General features: G+C 40.8%; 1 protein-coding gene across 2 annotated transcripts in view; it reads right to left on the reverse strand.

The window, feature by feature from the left end:
* Positions 1-16,179, reverse strand: part of KDM5B (lysine demethylase 5B) — a 49,039-nt gene that overhangs the window by 1,713 nt on the left and 31,147 nt on the right. For both annotated transcript variants that reach the window (XM_081866590.1, XM_081866589.1), the window contains 12 exons: positions 15,611-15,805; positions 13,715-13,896; positions 11,941-12,065; positions 10,961-11,111; positions 8,789-8,903; positions 7,412-7,767; positions 5,844-5,982; positions 5,351-5,530; positions 3,776-3,934; positions 2,564-3,049; positions 783-894; positions 426-580 (listed from right to left, as the gene is read on the reverse strand). In XM_081866590.1, the coding sequence (XP_081722716.1) occupies positions 426-580; positions 783-894; positions 2,564-3,049; positions 3,776-3,934; positions 5,351-5,530; positions 5,844-5,982; positions 7,412-7,767; positions 8,789-8,903; positions 10,961-11,111; positions 11,941-12,065; positions 13,715-13,896; positions 15,611-15,805 (2,355 nt within the window). The remainder of the gene's footprint in view (positions 1-425; positions 581-782; positions 895-2,563; positions 3,050-3,775; positions 3,935-5,350; positions 5,531-5,843; positions 5,983-7,411; positions 7,768-8,788; positions 8,904-10,960; positions 11,112-11,940; positions 12,066-13,714; positions 13,897-15,610; positions 15,806-16,179) is intronic.

Below are 16,179 nucleotides of genomic sequence, written 5' to 3' on the forward strand. Positions count from 1 at the left end.
ACACATATCGGCTGTGAACTGCCACAGCATGCAAGCTATCCCTAACCACTTTTGGAGCTTGTGAGCAATGTCACAAAAACCTGGACATTAGAGCTTTGGTTTGGCAAAGCTTATGCAACAGAACATTTGTAAGAATTCCATTGCAACTGCACATCTGGTATGTTTTTTTGGGGGGAAGGGGTACAGAGAAACAACTGAGCTGGATTTCTAGTGTGCCCTCTCTATCATCTCCTGGTGGCTGATGTTGAGGGAGGGGAGAAATAAAAGTGATACACAGGAAAATGCTTCTGTGTGTGCATGTGCACTGTTGATGAGGGGGGGGGGAGCCTATATTTACATTACAGCAATTAAAACAAGATTTTCAAAACCAGCAGATTCAAGCAATCACTCCCTTTCTGAGATGGCCCCCAGTCCTAAATGCTTACCTTTTCACTTGTTGGTCCTACTGGTGACCTCTGTTCTGTCTTTGCAACTGGGCTTTGCTTTGTGAATAAGATCTCATACAACTCTTGTATTTCGGGTAGTGAAACCTGTAGTAGTTGGGCTTCCATCATCAGTTCATTCAGCTCTGCACTAATGGCTAGAGTGACAAACAAAATAATTTTTAATTATCAGTGGTGAAGTTTAAAAATGGTGAAGCTTTAAAACTTTTCTTTCCAAAGCACATCAAGCAAATTGAAATTATTTTTACAAACTCTCTGCCTACAAGACCCTACACAAAGGAGCTCATAATGTTATGTTTAGGATTTCACACTGATGAATGATAAGTACAGCATACTTACCATGAAGGGGGATGCAGTTTTGTCCTGTAGAGAAAGGAGAGTGTAAATGCATGGGTCTGTTATTCCAGTCATGTGGCAAAGAGAAAGATGTCGCACCAATTGTCTGTGAAACCTAATTAAAGAGAAGCAATTAAACACCACCTTATTTCTTTAACATGCTGTGAACTTGAATGATCATGGTGTTAAAACGTAACTTTAAATTGACAATTGATTAAAATGACATGCCCAATATCTTAGTTTTAGAAAGTTCTATTATTATTATTTCAATTTATTAGCCACTCTTCACCATAAGGTGCTATGTCTGGCTACAACAATTTAAAACACAATATTATAACCATCTAAAACAAACTGAAGTCACTGGATTAGGTCCTCTTTTGGACTGGAAACTGATTAAGGAACAGGAAGCAGAAGTGAAGAATAAACAATTTTCCACAACAGAGTAATGCATGTAGGCATTATCAGTATTGGAGCAGATGCTATTTAATTTAGTCATAAGTGATCTGGAGTTAGGGGTGACGTAGCAAAGTTTGCAGTAAATACAGTACCAATTTATCCAGGATTGTGAAAACTCAACAAACATGTGAGGAACTCCAAAAAGCATCTCACCAAACTGGGTGGACGGCCAGCAAAAAGTAGCAAATGAAAAGCCATTGAAATGTGAAGGGGCAAAACATTCTAACCACACATTCAGTAACAGGGTCTAATCTGTCTGTGACTTGGGGGAAAAAGTTTTAGGGGGTTAAAGAGACAACTAATGAAAAATGTCAACTCTTGTGTGTAGAAGTAACAAAAGCAAATTCCATGTTATGATTGCCTCGTCTCAAAAAAGGCACATAGAAAACAGGAAAGAAAAGGGCAACCAACATTGTTGATCACCTTCCTGAATGGATTTGGGGCTTTTTAGATAAGAATAAATGATTAAATGGGAATGTGACAGAAGTTAACAATGTTATACTGTACGTTATGGAGAAAGTGAAAGTGTTTTATTTTTTACTCTCTCTTATAACATCAGAAATTGGGGTAACTCAATGAAATTCCTTGGCAGTAGATTCATGACATACAAAATTAAGTACTACACAGGATACCACACTAGACCTTTAGTCTGATTGAGCAAAGCTTATCTCACATTGCCATGCAAGATGTGCCTGTCCTTTGCAGACAAAAGACTATCACATTAAGGTAGGGGAGAAAGGAGCCTCATTTTCCATGAAAAACACATAACCATTTCATTTCGGGAAGACACTAGAGCGGTCAACATTTACACCACTTTAAAATGATGGCAAATTTTTGCCTTCTCTCCAGTTTGGCCTTGTGATACCACATAGTCAAATCTAATTAGACCTTGGGGGAGGGGGTGTTACCCCCCCCCCAAGACAAATAGTCAAACAAGTTTCATCCCAACCCAGCTAAACAGACTGACATCAGATCAGCTTGTCCACAAGCAGACTGGAGGTCCATGACAGAGGAGCTGATGAAGGGCCAGAGATGCAAGACTGATAAGGAGGATTTACTTTATTCTAAATGATACAGTTTAGGACAGGAACATAAGGCAGCTTAAATCCACAACAAGGCTACGTATCAAGGAGGGAGAGTAGAATTCATGGCCTAATAGGACAATCCATTAAGTAATGTGTGTGAACCAAGGCTGGGAATTAGCATATTAAGGAATTTATTCCTTAATAATTTACCACAGTATTGTTAGCTCAGAGTTTAGATAAATGTGTCAGTTGGATGTTGCGCAACACATCCTGGTGAGCTCCCCTTATCAAGGAGAACCTTACCTTACTTGTCTCTTGCAACTGGCCTGCCATGGTTTGCCATCTGCTGTACAGTATACCTGAGCCCACTTTGTCTTGTATAAGTTTTATATTCCCTGAGGACAACATCTGCTGTGCTCTATGTTGCCAGTTCACGGTTCTCTCTATCATATACCGTAAAGCATCTCCCTCAGGCAGTCTCACTCGAATACGCTGCAAGGAAGCCAGTAAAGGTAGAATCTTTTCTAAAGGTGGCTTTTCAGATCTATGACAGTGAGGGCAGAGCCACACCCGAGGTTCCTGCAAAGTTCTGGGCACTGAAACACAGCTGGTATGGAAGACCGCTCTGCATAGTTCACACTGTATCATTGGTGCTGCGGGCTCACTCTGGCAGAGACAAACTTTGATCTCTACATCCTGTTCAGTGGAGAATATTTTTTTTTCATTTGCTGCTCTAAGCGAATGCAGTGCTTCCATCTCCTTTAAGCGGGCTTCACCAAGTGTGGCCATCTGGAAGAAAATGAGATGAAAACAGTCAAATTCCTCAGAGCAAGGTTTTTAAACTGAAGGGCTCAACTATAATTTTCTCCAAATCTTGCAAGAAAGCTTTAGATGATCCTCAGGGTCCCTGCAAACTCTACAATTCTATGATTCCAACTAGGTAGTCAAACCAGATGCATTCTTTTTGAACCTTTTTTTTTAATGGCATATTGTCTGACACTTCATCAAATGTTAAGGGATACTCTTACATGTAGAGTAAGAGGCTTGACTTTCATTAACAGAAGATCCATCCCAAACACATCTTATCTCAATCCTCAGAAAGTCCATTTTTAAAAATGTATTAAAACATGCCCTCTTTATTTGGGAGAGAAAACAAAAAGATATACAGTCATACCTCGGGTTACGAATGCTCCGAACCGTGCCGAACCCAGAAGTACCGGAACGGGTTACTTCCAGGTTTTGGCGCTCGTGCAGAAGCACAAAATGACGTCATGCACAGAAGCGCCAAATCGCCTCATGAGCATGAGCAGACGTGGTGCTGCAGGTTGCAAATGTGCCTCCTGCATGGATCACGTTCACGACCCAAGGTATGACTGTACTAGACAAAAAAGGATTAGTGTGCATCTCCACACCGAAGGAAATGGAAGAAATGAAGCATCATAAAAGAACAAAGCAAGAGAAAAGCTTAATCTACTGAACACCTATTTCCAAACCCATTTCTAACAGTATACATACCGCAGCAGCAGTTTCCTTACTCTCAGATAAAGCTCTTTCCAAATCATTTAAACTCTCTAATTTGGTGTTCTTCTTTTTTCCATTTGGGACAGGCTCTTTTAATTTCTTCATTTTTCTTTTAAATCCCAATGTTCCAATATCACATCTTGGACACAACACCTGGTGAAGAGTCAGAACAACCATTATTCATCCTGGTGTAAAACAACATAATCGTATCCTCCTTGTAAATGACCAACCCACAGTAGCTGTGTTAGTCTGTTGTGGCAAAAGCAATAAAGATCCATCCGAATCAGGATGTTCTATGCAAGGTCACGCTGTCAAAAAAAGAGAGATGCAACAAGACACTGACCTGTTTAGCTAAACACAGCAAGACAAACTTGTAGGCTCCTGGAGAGGAGCTCACAATAATTTTACTCCTCCCAAGTACTTTTTACTATTGTGCCACACCTCGTTAAACCAAGGTTTGGCTTAATGCTTTACCAGAAGTGCTACTCATGGTCCAGGGGTCCTTTACCTTTACCTTACCTTTTACTCATGGTTAAGCTAACTGATCACTAAACATGAGCTGTAGCCAAGAACAAACATGGGAGGGGGCATACACTAAACAGAAGATTGCAAATACATCTTTTAAAATCTGATAGTCATCAGTCACCTGAACCTTGAGGGCGGTCAGTTCCAGCACTTACTTCTTGTATAATCCCACTTCCCATATCATAGTTATCTGGGAATCTCAAGGGCCAAACTAGTTACTGCACACAGTCATGTATAACATCGTCCTGATAGACCTCTCTGAACCATGAAAGCCACCTTTTGGAGGGGCAATTAGGATTAATGTGGTCCAGCTCAGGACTTCATGGCTTCCATGACAACCATGGATCAGTCATAAGTTTGTCACTGGCCTGACACAGAAAGCATATACTTTTGTCTTTGCCTTGGTGAGGAACTTGTCAATATGGATTCTTGCATTCTAGGTGAATTCCTGGCAGCATAAGATGTGGAGGCCTTAGTTTCACTGTGGAATGGTGAGATGTGACAGGCCATTGGCACAATGGAGCCTGAATGCCCCTGTGGTTTTCTGTGGAGCTTCAGGCCAGACAATGGCTTAAGCACAATAGGCATAAGGCCTGCTGTGAGGGTAACTGAACATTTACTACTAGAACACATAATTCTGCCTACTGCATAGTGGTGAAGGCAACAATTAAGGCTTAGTTTGCAGCCTCCATCAAATCCTCGAGTAGCTGTCCAGCAGAGCTTTTGAAAGAGGTGAAAGGTTTGCTGATATCTGCCACAGGAAACAGTATGCTGGAACCCTCAGAAGCCTGCTATGGGAGTTTTGCTAGGCAATTTTAGGCCAAAATTACTGATTTCATAGTGATCCAAATACCATAGTTGGGACAAATCTATGTCAGGTGTCTTGTCCAGTTTTGTGGGATAGTTTCAGTTGATGTACCCTGTGGATGTGAACAAGATACTTGTGGTATTTCAGTCAGCCTTTGACTCTTAATTTCTATGTGGTGGGTATATATCACAAATACTGAATTGAAAGCAAACATGTATACACCATAAACTGCTTACCTCAAGAAGAGAATAAGGTGAATTCTCAGTCAAAAAAGTATTGCTTGCACACTCTTTCCAAGTTTGAACCTCAGCAACTAATGATTCTAATCTTGGCAGATATTCAAGATGTACTGGAATAGAGCGACTTCTAGACACAAGTTCCACAAGTGTATCTAACACAGGCACACGTCCACCAACCTAACAGTGTAGAAACATTATTTAAAAAAAACATTAAAGTAATTGTATTATTCTGCTGCATGCCTACCTAAGGCAGATACGGAGAACTTGTGGGACTCCTGATATTGCTGGACTACATGCTGGCTGGGGTTGATGGGAGTCCCAACAAGATCTGAAGGATCACAGGCTCCCCATCCCTACCCTAAGGAAACATCAGTTGTACAACTTAAATTTCTGCCAGCAGTTGAAGACCACACAGTCTACGGAAACAAATGAAGTCAGAGTGAAATCACTAATGAACATCACTGATGATGAGTAAATATATCTTTCCTACCTGTAAGCCCTCCACTTCCTGTAGCCAGTCTCTGGCCTTTTTTACAGCCTCTTTCAGAGCTATGCCATTTGGAAGGTAAGCAGGAATTTCCTCAATCCCCTTCACTGCTGCTTCAAGACTACTTAATGACTGCCGTGGTCTTAAAATAAACAAACATATATGATCACAATGTTGTATTATTACTCAAACACTAGTGCAAAATTGCTACAATTATAGTATCATAAGGCACTTATTGTCAGTATGGGATGTCAACAGACAAATTAAATGAATATATAATTCAGTTTAATTTACAGGCAATCCCCCATTTATGTGGGGGTCACATTCCAGGTCATCACACGTGTAAGCCCACCCTGCTTCTCTTCCAACGCTGAACATGCACAAATTGAGAACTGCCTGCATAAGGTTCCCATATCTTGAAGGCCAATAAGGAGGACGCGGGGGGAGGGATTATGGGGAGGTGGGGGCTCCTTTAAACTTCCCCACTGGGGGTGTGCAGCTGCCTGCCTCTCAATGGAGAAGTTTAAAGGAGACCCCCACCATGTCTCCGGCAGACTGGGTGGGGGATCCATTAGACCCCCCCCCACAGGCAGCAGCAGCTGAGACAGGCCAGCGCACTTCCCCCATCCAAGGCCGGCTTGGTACATGGGTTGGGCAAGGCAGAGGCAGCCCAGCATTTGCATCAGAGTGCCCTGAAGGCAGTGCAAGGGCTCTGTTGTGATGCTGCTACTGGGCTGCCACTGCCTTGTCCAGCTGGGGAGCAGGAGCAAGCCAAAGCAGCTGTCTCCTTCCATGCTCTCTTTGCCTGCATATGCTGCTTGCAAGGCAGTTCAGCAAACACATGCATACACACACAGACTCCATTCCCCCACCCCAAAACGCTTTTTTGCTAAGGAAAATATCCCCCACAGATGCAATTTTTACATTTTAACCAGGGGAATGGGGACCAAGCGTTGGAGGATCCTCTCAGCCCAATGGTGATAACATAAACATAAGTGGGAGGAATTCAACATTGCACTCTTCTGATCTTTCCTCGTCCTATGTGCTGCTCTGGGGAGTATTCCTGACCCTTCTGAGTGGATTTGGGGAAGTGGGGGAGGAGCGAAGCATATACACTAGTGAGAGCCCTTGTGCTGGTCTTCACTAGTGCACATGGTTACCTGAATCGGGGCAGAGTTCTAGCCTGGTCACTTTCCTGACAACAGTTTTTTATGTGCAGAGATTCTGTATGCATGTATACTGTACATACATACAGAGAAGCATGGAGACACATAAGGCTTCATCTTGAAGTCTAAAGTGGTACAGGTCAGAAACAAGTTAATGCCTGTAGTTAAAACTAGGCTCAATACATTATTGTAGGACTCGTCTTCACCCAAATGCCTTCAAGAGGAAGATGGGGTAGCCATTTCCTGCCTGCTGGGACAGAGAATATACCATCTCACTTTCTTTCCTATACACAGAGTGCTACAGACTCACCTTTCCTCATTTTTGTGAAAGTTTGGGAAAATAATTACTTGAAAGCAGTGTGTGGTAACTGCAATAGTTCTGAAAGAGGAAGATTCAGTTTTTACCTGGCTTTTATCAGGGTTCTAGCCTTGTCATCCCAGTGTTCAGATACTGTCAACAGCTCTTGCAGCTTAGCCATTGCCTTCTCAACAGCAGGATGAGGAGCGAGCCCAACACCAGAGTCTATAAGTCTTCTCATATCATCCAGAGTAAGAGAATTTTGGTCCAAGCAAACATGCTGCACATCTTCCAGCCAGTGGGCTTGCTCTAGACGTATCCGTAATTCACTTAGCTGGGGAAGATCAACATCAAAGTCAAAACTGACATCCAACAGTTCCTGTATTTCTGAAGCACTGGGAATTTCTTCAGAGAGGAGTTTTTGGCTATACTTCTGAAAGTCTTCCACACGATTAAGAAGATCCTGAAATATAAAGCAGAAAAATATGTCAAGGGTTTAAAACTCTCCCACCAAAATATCATGAAATCTATTCTGTCATTTTCACCTGAACAGCAAGCCACCTAGCAGGTTTTTCAGAATGCCAGGCGTATTTGTTTCCAAGAAGTAAAAAAATAACAATTCCTCAGATTTTAAGATTTCTGAACAAATCTCATTTTAAGAGCTTATCAACTTTGCCAAGATCTGCTTAAATAAATAATGACCAAAAATTCTGATGTGTTTCAGAATTTTGTATGAGTTAACCAAGTCAACTTTATTAGATTTGGATTTTGGTCAGGGAGAGCTCCAATAGGAATTCATATTCTTCCTGTTCTTAGGAAGTGACAACTCCCTGGGGTAAGGTTTCTACACCAAGAAAGCATAGAAAATCAGAAATGCAGACCTGCCAATTTACATTCATTTAAAACTATGTTCAAATACATACACCAAAATATGATATATGTCTGGTTTTCACAAAACACTAACCCATCGTTTATTAAAACCACTCTTTGTTTGATTGCGCAGGGGCCATGCTAATCTTCTCTGTATCGTTCCAATTTTAGTATATGTGCTGCTGAATCGAGCACATATTATTACAGGGGAGAGACCAGGAGCTCACCAAGACAGTAGCAAAGTTCCTCTATTTGATTTTTTGTTGCCGAAGTATGCTACAGGATCCTGCCCTTGCTGGAAACCCACAGAGATGAGGCAGATTGCTCGCCTCTTCTGCCCTTTGGCAGGCGACTGTGCTGTTGGGGTGGCGACGAGATCGTACTGGCCTATCTAGTCTAAATGTATTCTGAATGTTCTTATGTGATGCCAATAAAGGTTACTTGACTTGACTGCTTGATTGCCCGAACCCTGCCCAACAAGCTTAACTACGGTTTGTTTAGTCCCAATAAGTTGTTGGCTCTAGTGGCATTTGTTTCTCTATCCAAATTCTTGGAACATTCAGAAATCTGAGTCTGTTTTCTTAGGATTTATTATCTGGAATGCTCTAATTTACCTTCAGCAATGTTGTTTGGCTGATGACACATGGTAAAGCATAGAGCTGCCTAACAAATAAACGGAGTTCATTCACAGTCAGCTGATTTTGAGATTTTCCTCCTCCAGACCGATACCTGCAATCGCACAGACATAATTACAACATGCTTCCAATTATTTGCATAATCAGAAATGATTTTTTTAAAAAAGGGATTTCTGCCCCACTGTTCAATGAAATTCCTACAGCAGATGGAATTTTGTTGCAATTGATACTTTTTCACCTGCTATTTAAACTTACTATAAGCTAGGGGTGGGGAACAGCATGTGGTCAATGCCAAGTTAAGTGTGAATGTGTTAATTTTACTCTTCTGAGAGAATAATGAAGCCAACACAAGTTTCATACAACAATAGCAAATCTTAAAGGTGCAGAAGAAAATGGTCTAATTTTTTTTACAAACACTGCAACACATGAACATTAGAAGAAGCCTGCTGGATCAGACCAAAAGTCTATTAGTCCAGAATCCTGTTTCCCACTGTGGCCAACCCAGTGTCTATGGGTAGCCCACAAGGAGGACATCATGGGGAAAGTTCTCAGTCACATGTTACCCCACAATTATTAATATTTAGAGGCATGCCACCCTTGGAACCTGCAGACAGCATGTAGCCATGAGTAGTAGCCATTACAAGTCCTATTGTCCATGTATCTGCCTAATCTCCTTTAAAAGCTAAACTGATGGCCACCATCAGATCCTGCAATGGTGAATTCCAAGGTTTAGCTATATGAAGTACTCCCTTTTATCTGTCTTGAACCTCCCATCATTTAGCCTCATTGGATGACATCTCTCCACTTTCTGTACACTAGGGGTGGAGAACATCCAGTTTGCAGGCCAAACCTGGTCCACTACTGAGTCAAAACTGGTCTACAAGGCCATTTTCTCTAAACCCCGTCCAACCGCCCATCAGCTGACATCACTGGTGACGTTTTATTTAGTGCCAATGTGTGTTACCTTAAACTTACATGCACTGAGCTGTATTTCCCATTTTAATGCCCTGTTAGGAGACATATCTTTTATTTTTACTACCTTGAATAATTTGGTGTTGCTGTTGGCCATCTTACTGCTTACCATGCTCATTCCAATTGTCTACTGCTACACCAAACATAAATTCCTCATTCAAAAACTGAGAAGCTGCTTCTGCCACTGAAAGAACTGGTGCACTCAAAATACATTAAGTGTAAAAATAGAAAACTTGAGTGCTTTTGAAAGAAAGTATTTTCTTCAGCACCATGTGATGCTTGCCTCTATGTCTTTTCCCACTCGCGTTTTGCTCCTTCTAATCTCCTTTGGTGTTTACCATTGCTAAAAGAAGCCTAAGAAAGTTACACTCTGTTCCTGCCAACACCCCTCCCCTCAAGATATGGGAGATTGCCACCAAGGTTCCTTTGATAATGCAGGACTGTCTGCAGCTATTTCCTATTAATTAGGTCAATGTGGCTATCTGAGAACAGCAGAACGAACAAACAATTACTTCATTGTGTTATTTGCTGCAAACATGCACTCCTCCCAAAGGAAAACTGAACATTGCTCAGCTCTCTTATAGCTCCAGGTAATGCCCATCACCAACGCGGGTGGTGCTGTGGGTTAAACCACAGAGCCTAGGGCTTGCCGATCAGAAGGTCAGCCGTTCAAATCCCCGCGACAGGGTGAGCTCCCGTTGCTCAGTCCCTGCTCCTGCCAACCTAGCAGTTCAAAAGCACGTCAAAGTGCAAGTAGATAAATAGGTACCGCTCCGGCGGGAAGGTAAACGCCGTTTCCGTGTGCTGCTCTGCTTCGCCAGAAGCTGCTTAGTCATGCTGTACGCCGGCTCCCTTGGCCAATAAAGCGAGATGAGCGCCGCAACCCCAGAGTCGGTCACGACTGGACCTAATGGTCAGGGGTCCCTTTACCTTTAATGCCCATCATCATAGTAACTGATGATGCCAAGCATAGATATGCACGTTTCTATCACATTTAACCTCAATAAAAATGTAGGTAATTTAGCTATTTTCAGCACTTTATGCTGTAGGGTTGTATTCAGCATTTTTAGAAGCAAAAAATGTTTAAACACTCACAATAATTTAAAGACATGAAGCAAGTTTTCCTAATAAACCCCCTGGGAATTTGAAATCAAGCTACAAGACACATATTAAACATACCTAGTTTGCCGTTTGCCATTAAGAAGCTGTTGTGCAACTGAGGCACATTTCTCTGCGTCCTGAGTAACTAAACGAAGGTGTCGCAGCAAATCATTGTCTGGAAACTTCCTCATTTCAGATTCTTCAATTAAAGCTTTGAAATTCATGAGACCTTTGGGAGAACCAAAATTTTTGGTAATTAGAATAGTAAAGTGCGCTGTTTTGGGTCTGCACTTTTATAGTAAACTATTCTACTTTCTTATTTATTTATTTATTTATTTATTTTATTTATTTATTTAAAATACTGCAAAGTCTTAAAAATATATCCCATATTTTTCCGTCTGTAAGATGCCCCCATGTATAAGACCCCCCCCCCCTATTTTGGGGGACTCAGATTTATAAGACGCCTCCTAAATTTTGACATTATTTTTTAGGAAAAAACCTAGTCTTATACACTGTGAAATATGGTTTATCAAAGCAGTTTACAGCAATAAAATATAAAACTGTACAATAAAAACCATATAAAAAAAGTATAAAACAGACATTAAATAAACCCTGTGGAAGAATGTATTCTTAGTTGCCTACGTGGCCTGGTGAATCTCTATTAGCAAAGTATTCCACAGGATTGGGCCTTTGATAGTTGTAAAATGAGCCTTCATTAACTTTGCGAACGACCAATGGCATTCCTGCAGTTGATTTCAGTGACTGAGCTGGGGGGAAAGGGTTCAGGAGAGCTCTGGGGTACCCTCGACCTAAGTTGTTCCGGGCTTTGTAAATTAATACAAAAAGCTTGAACCTGGCTTGGTAACAGATGAGGTTGCTCATCTTCAACCTATACAGAACTAGGCTGCAGTCATATGTACATTTAGTGGAAAGTAAGTATCACTGAACTTAGTGGTATTTCTGGGTACATGTGATAAATAACAGCCTGATAATATCAAACTAACAACATTTGACAATATGTAGTCATAGCACAAAAACAAAAAGGTAAAGATACATACTTTTTTTATTATTAACTTTTGCCTCCAAAGCTTCATTTACATTAGAAGCCCATTCATTGTAGGATTCAGCCCGCAGCTTAAGTGCATTCATCATTGGATAGAGTTCATCTAATGTGTAACGATATCTGGAAATAGAACAGAATTTCTATAAATACTTGCAAATTTGAAATTCTAAGTGAAGCATTTTGGCATGTACTATTCTACTACAATCTGCACAGTAAGCTGAAATGTTACGGAGACTGTAGCCACTGCCAAAGGTAGCAGCCCCACTTCTCCCCTTTCTAAGAGCTAAGAAACAAAAATGAATGATGCAATGTCACTGTGTTTTAAAGCTTTCCCACCTCCACAGCCAGAATTCAATAATGTGAACTGGGGATCACTGAGCCTGTGATGCAGTTTCGTCATATTGACACATTTTTATTTACTAATTGATGGGGGAGGAAAAGGAAAGGAGAAAAGATGTGGGGTTGACCACACTCTGTCAATTCCCTATGGGGTAGGACAAGTTTTAAAGTGCAGGACAACAGGGAACTGAACTTGGCTGTACAGTTTCCCCCATCTATTCTTCTCTCATCAAGAGTTACTTCTGACCACAGAAGTGGTCCAAAGGTCCAGACAGCTGTGGAGAAGTGATTCCGAAAACAATGGGATGGGGAGGGATTTGCTTTCACCTTTGCCCTCCCTGTGGAACACCCTCCCATCAGATGTCAAGGAGATAAAGAACCATACAACTTTTAGAAGACATCTGAAGGCAGCCATGTATCAGGAAATTTTTTAATGTCTGACATTCTACGACGTTTTTATATGTGCTATAAGCCACCCAGAGTGGCTGGGGAAACCCAGCCAGATGGGCGGGGTATAAATAATAAAATTATTATTATTCCATGCAAATGAGATTATGCCCATTTGCCTTCAGTAGCAAGTAAAGCTCTGCTGGATGAAGTACAATTGCCTCTGGTCTATTTTATGGGAACTCTGCTACGTGTTTAAGTTTTTTCCTCCTCTGGAGATGATGCGTCACTCTACTCTTTAAATTTCTCCTCAACCCCTGCTTTAGAAGGAAGGGATAACAGGTAAATCAAATGGCAGGGCTGCATATATATATGCAGGTATATATATATGTATACCTAAAGTGTGATAGCCGCAGCAACAGGTGTGCAACACAACCATGTCTATATAACACCCCCCCCCATAACCTACACAGTGGCAAACAGCAGCATGGAAACACTTCCTGGTAGTTTGTACCTGCTTTTCAGAGATACAGTATTTTAGAGCAATAAGGATGGGGAAAACTTGGGAAGGAAGTCATAAAATCAACTACAGAGAAAAGCTATACATAACTTAAGTGACATAAGCTAGAAAGGACCAAGCATATCATTTTTTCAATCCAACAGCTTCTTCCAAAATAATGTATTACAATATTAAGGTATTTATTAGCTAAACACTGAGGGGGGAGCAAATCCAAAAGATACACTGCCTGTCCCCAAATGAAACTGAAAATGCAAAGAATTCACCTAGAACTACCCCAGAAAAAGCTATGCTTCTGTAACTTCCCTCCCTCCTATACATACAACTATGCTCTGTTGCTGTTTATTTAAAAATCTAACCTATTATTGGCTGTGATAAGAAACCAAACAAAATTTGTTGTTTAAGCTTCTAATATGCAATCTTTTACTACACACAATATTCAGCAAAAGCAGGAAAAAGAAATGCAATTATACTTTAAGAAAAACATTTCTATTCCTCGGAATAGATTTTGCAAACAAAATCTTACCCCATTTTGTATTTATAAGCGGGACATGTGCAGAGGTCCTCTACATGATACAGGCATGCCAATAAGTCAGGATTACAAGAACAGTAGACTGCAGACATGTAACAAGTGGTTTTACACTTTATGCACTGTCGTTCATCATCGGGCAATATTTCCAAATTCACTCTCTCTAAATCTGTAACCCCCTGTAATAAACAACAGTCATTCACTTCATAGGAAAGTAAAAACAAAACAGTTCATGGATGTTAGTAAATTTCAAGAATGGCAAGGTACCATCCTGAGAGATTCAGGCATAGCTACTTTCCATAAAAATAAATTGATTCACTGCATGTAAACTGTACATTTATGAGTAAATTACCCCATCATGCAAATTAAAATTATTATCATTTTTTGGAATTAAGGATTTTAAATAGTGAAGTTAAACAGCTAAGACATTAATTACCTTACCAAAGTTAGTAAACAAATAATTAAACTTTTCAAAAAAAATAAACGTTACCTGCATTAACGACCAAACATTCTGATTGTTTTTTCTAATATGGACTACCCATGAGGCAGCTACTATGCAAGCAATAGAAGTAGGAATCTCTCTCCTTGCTAGTTGAGAGTACAGGACATAGAAATGTAGGAAGCTGCCTTATGCAGTGTCAGAACATTGATCCATCTACCTCATTACTGTTGGCATATTTGAGAGAAGGGACATTCCCTGCCATACCTAGAGATGCTGAAATTGAACCTGGAAGCAGGGCCAAACAGAGAGGTACCTAGGAGGGCCATTTGCCCCGAGGCCTCAAGTTCAAAGGAAGCCTCAAATTTAATTCAACACTTGTTATTTTGGGGAAATTTGATGTTTCACAACTCGTTTTTATGTACATTGGACCAGATTGCGACACACCCTCCCAGCTTAGAAATGCAAATTTAAACAAATGGATGATTTGCTAAAAGACACCATTTTTGGTTAACTGATATGGAGTTCTGTCATATGCTTAATATCAACTGCCGTTTTACATGAAACTACTATTTTACCTCAGTAATTTATGCATTTCCACAGGAAAAGGGTAGAAAAGCCTAAATTTAAAAAAATCAAAATATGTCTATTTTTCTGTTGTGGTTCCTTATTTTGTTTTTGTTTGTTGTCATGTTTCATAGTTATTATGGCTGGGGCAGTGGAGCCATTAGGGCAACCAGGGCTTAAAACACCAAGTGCTTTTTAACACCCCTCCCAATTTTTTTTGCAAAGGCACATTTTTTCCTGTTCCATATATTCTTCCACAACCAATTTAAACTCTGAGAGAAGTGTGTATTCTCCAGGAGGACCTTCTCCAGCTCCTGTTCACTGGCCTATCAACTCTCTGCACAACACAGTCACTCAGTCCAAAAGTACTGCTATGGCCAGGAGGTCTCATCCATCTGAGCTGTGTTTTTAACCCTTTATCTCCCAAGTCCCATTCCACTCAATATTCAACACCAGTTTAAGTATTGAAGTGAATACCTTGGGAGGAATCCCCCCCCCCATAGCTTGGAAGTTCATGGGGCACCTTTAACACTAGCGGTTTCAGGCTGCAATCTTGTACATACTTATCAGAGAACAATCCCCATGGAACTCAGTGGGTCTCAGAAGTAAGCCACCACTGGCGGTCTAGTATTGTGGCCCTACCTTATTTATGTACCCCTATGATGTTTAGTTTATAACTCTGTATTGTGTAATGTTTATTTCTGACTATCGGTCGAATAATAAAGGAGAGAGGCCACCACTGGCTAGGGGGCCTCAAAAGTTTGTAAGTGGCTCAGGGCTTTGAGATGGCTTGCTTAGAGAGACCTGCAAGCAAAGTAGGTGGCTACCACTGAGCTGCTTGCTTTGAAACAATTTCACTGCTAATCGCTTAACTTCATAAAACATACCAGTTTACACACAGCCTCCCGTAAAGCCTTTTCATCTTCAATCATAATAGCCATGTCTTTCTCAACAGTAGACGCTACCACTACATCAAGAGTCTCTGCTTTGGCAGCCATTCTGCATATCATCTCATCATGAGAAAACACACAGTAGCGGTTTAATAAACGATAGTGCTCCACACACTGACGTCCCAATGGCAACTAGAAGAAAAAATACAATAAACAGATTTTCTTAATGTTCTCAGGAGAGGTGAAGCTGTATAAAGCAACAGATTCTTGCCAATACATCACTGGCCAAATTATTAAATTAATGCAGTCCACTTGATCCAGAATAAACAAAGTAAGCACAGTCCATTCTAGGACCCTGTACAAATAAGTATTTAAAACCATTCTCTGCAGAAAGGAATTCAATGCTAATTAAGATTGTACAGTGCTATGTGTAAAACTGAAGCATAACCAGAAACTTGGCAGCACACTTCCAGCTGAAATGTTTCAACCATTCACAGCATTTGGAATACATCGGCAAGGATATATCCATTTTACTTCAGTGGATTGGAAGACCTCAGCAGTCAAGA

This window comes from Podarcis erhardii (assembly GCF_964252035.2).
Source record: "Podarcis erhardii genome assembly, chromosome: 6".
NCBI classification, from domain to species: Eukaryota; Metazoa; Chordata; class Lepidosauria; order Squamata; family Lacertidae; genus Podarcis; species Podarcis erhardii.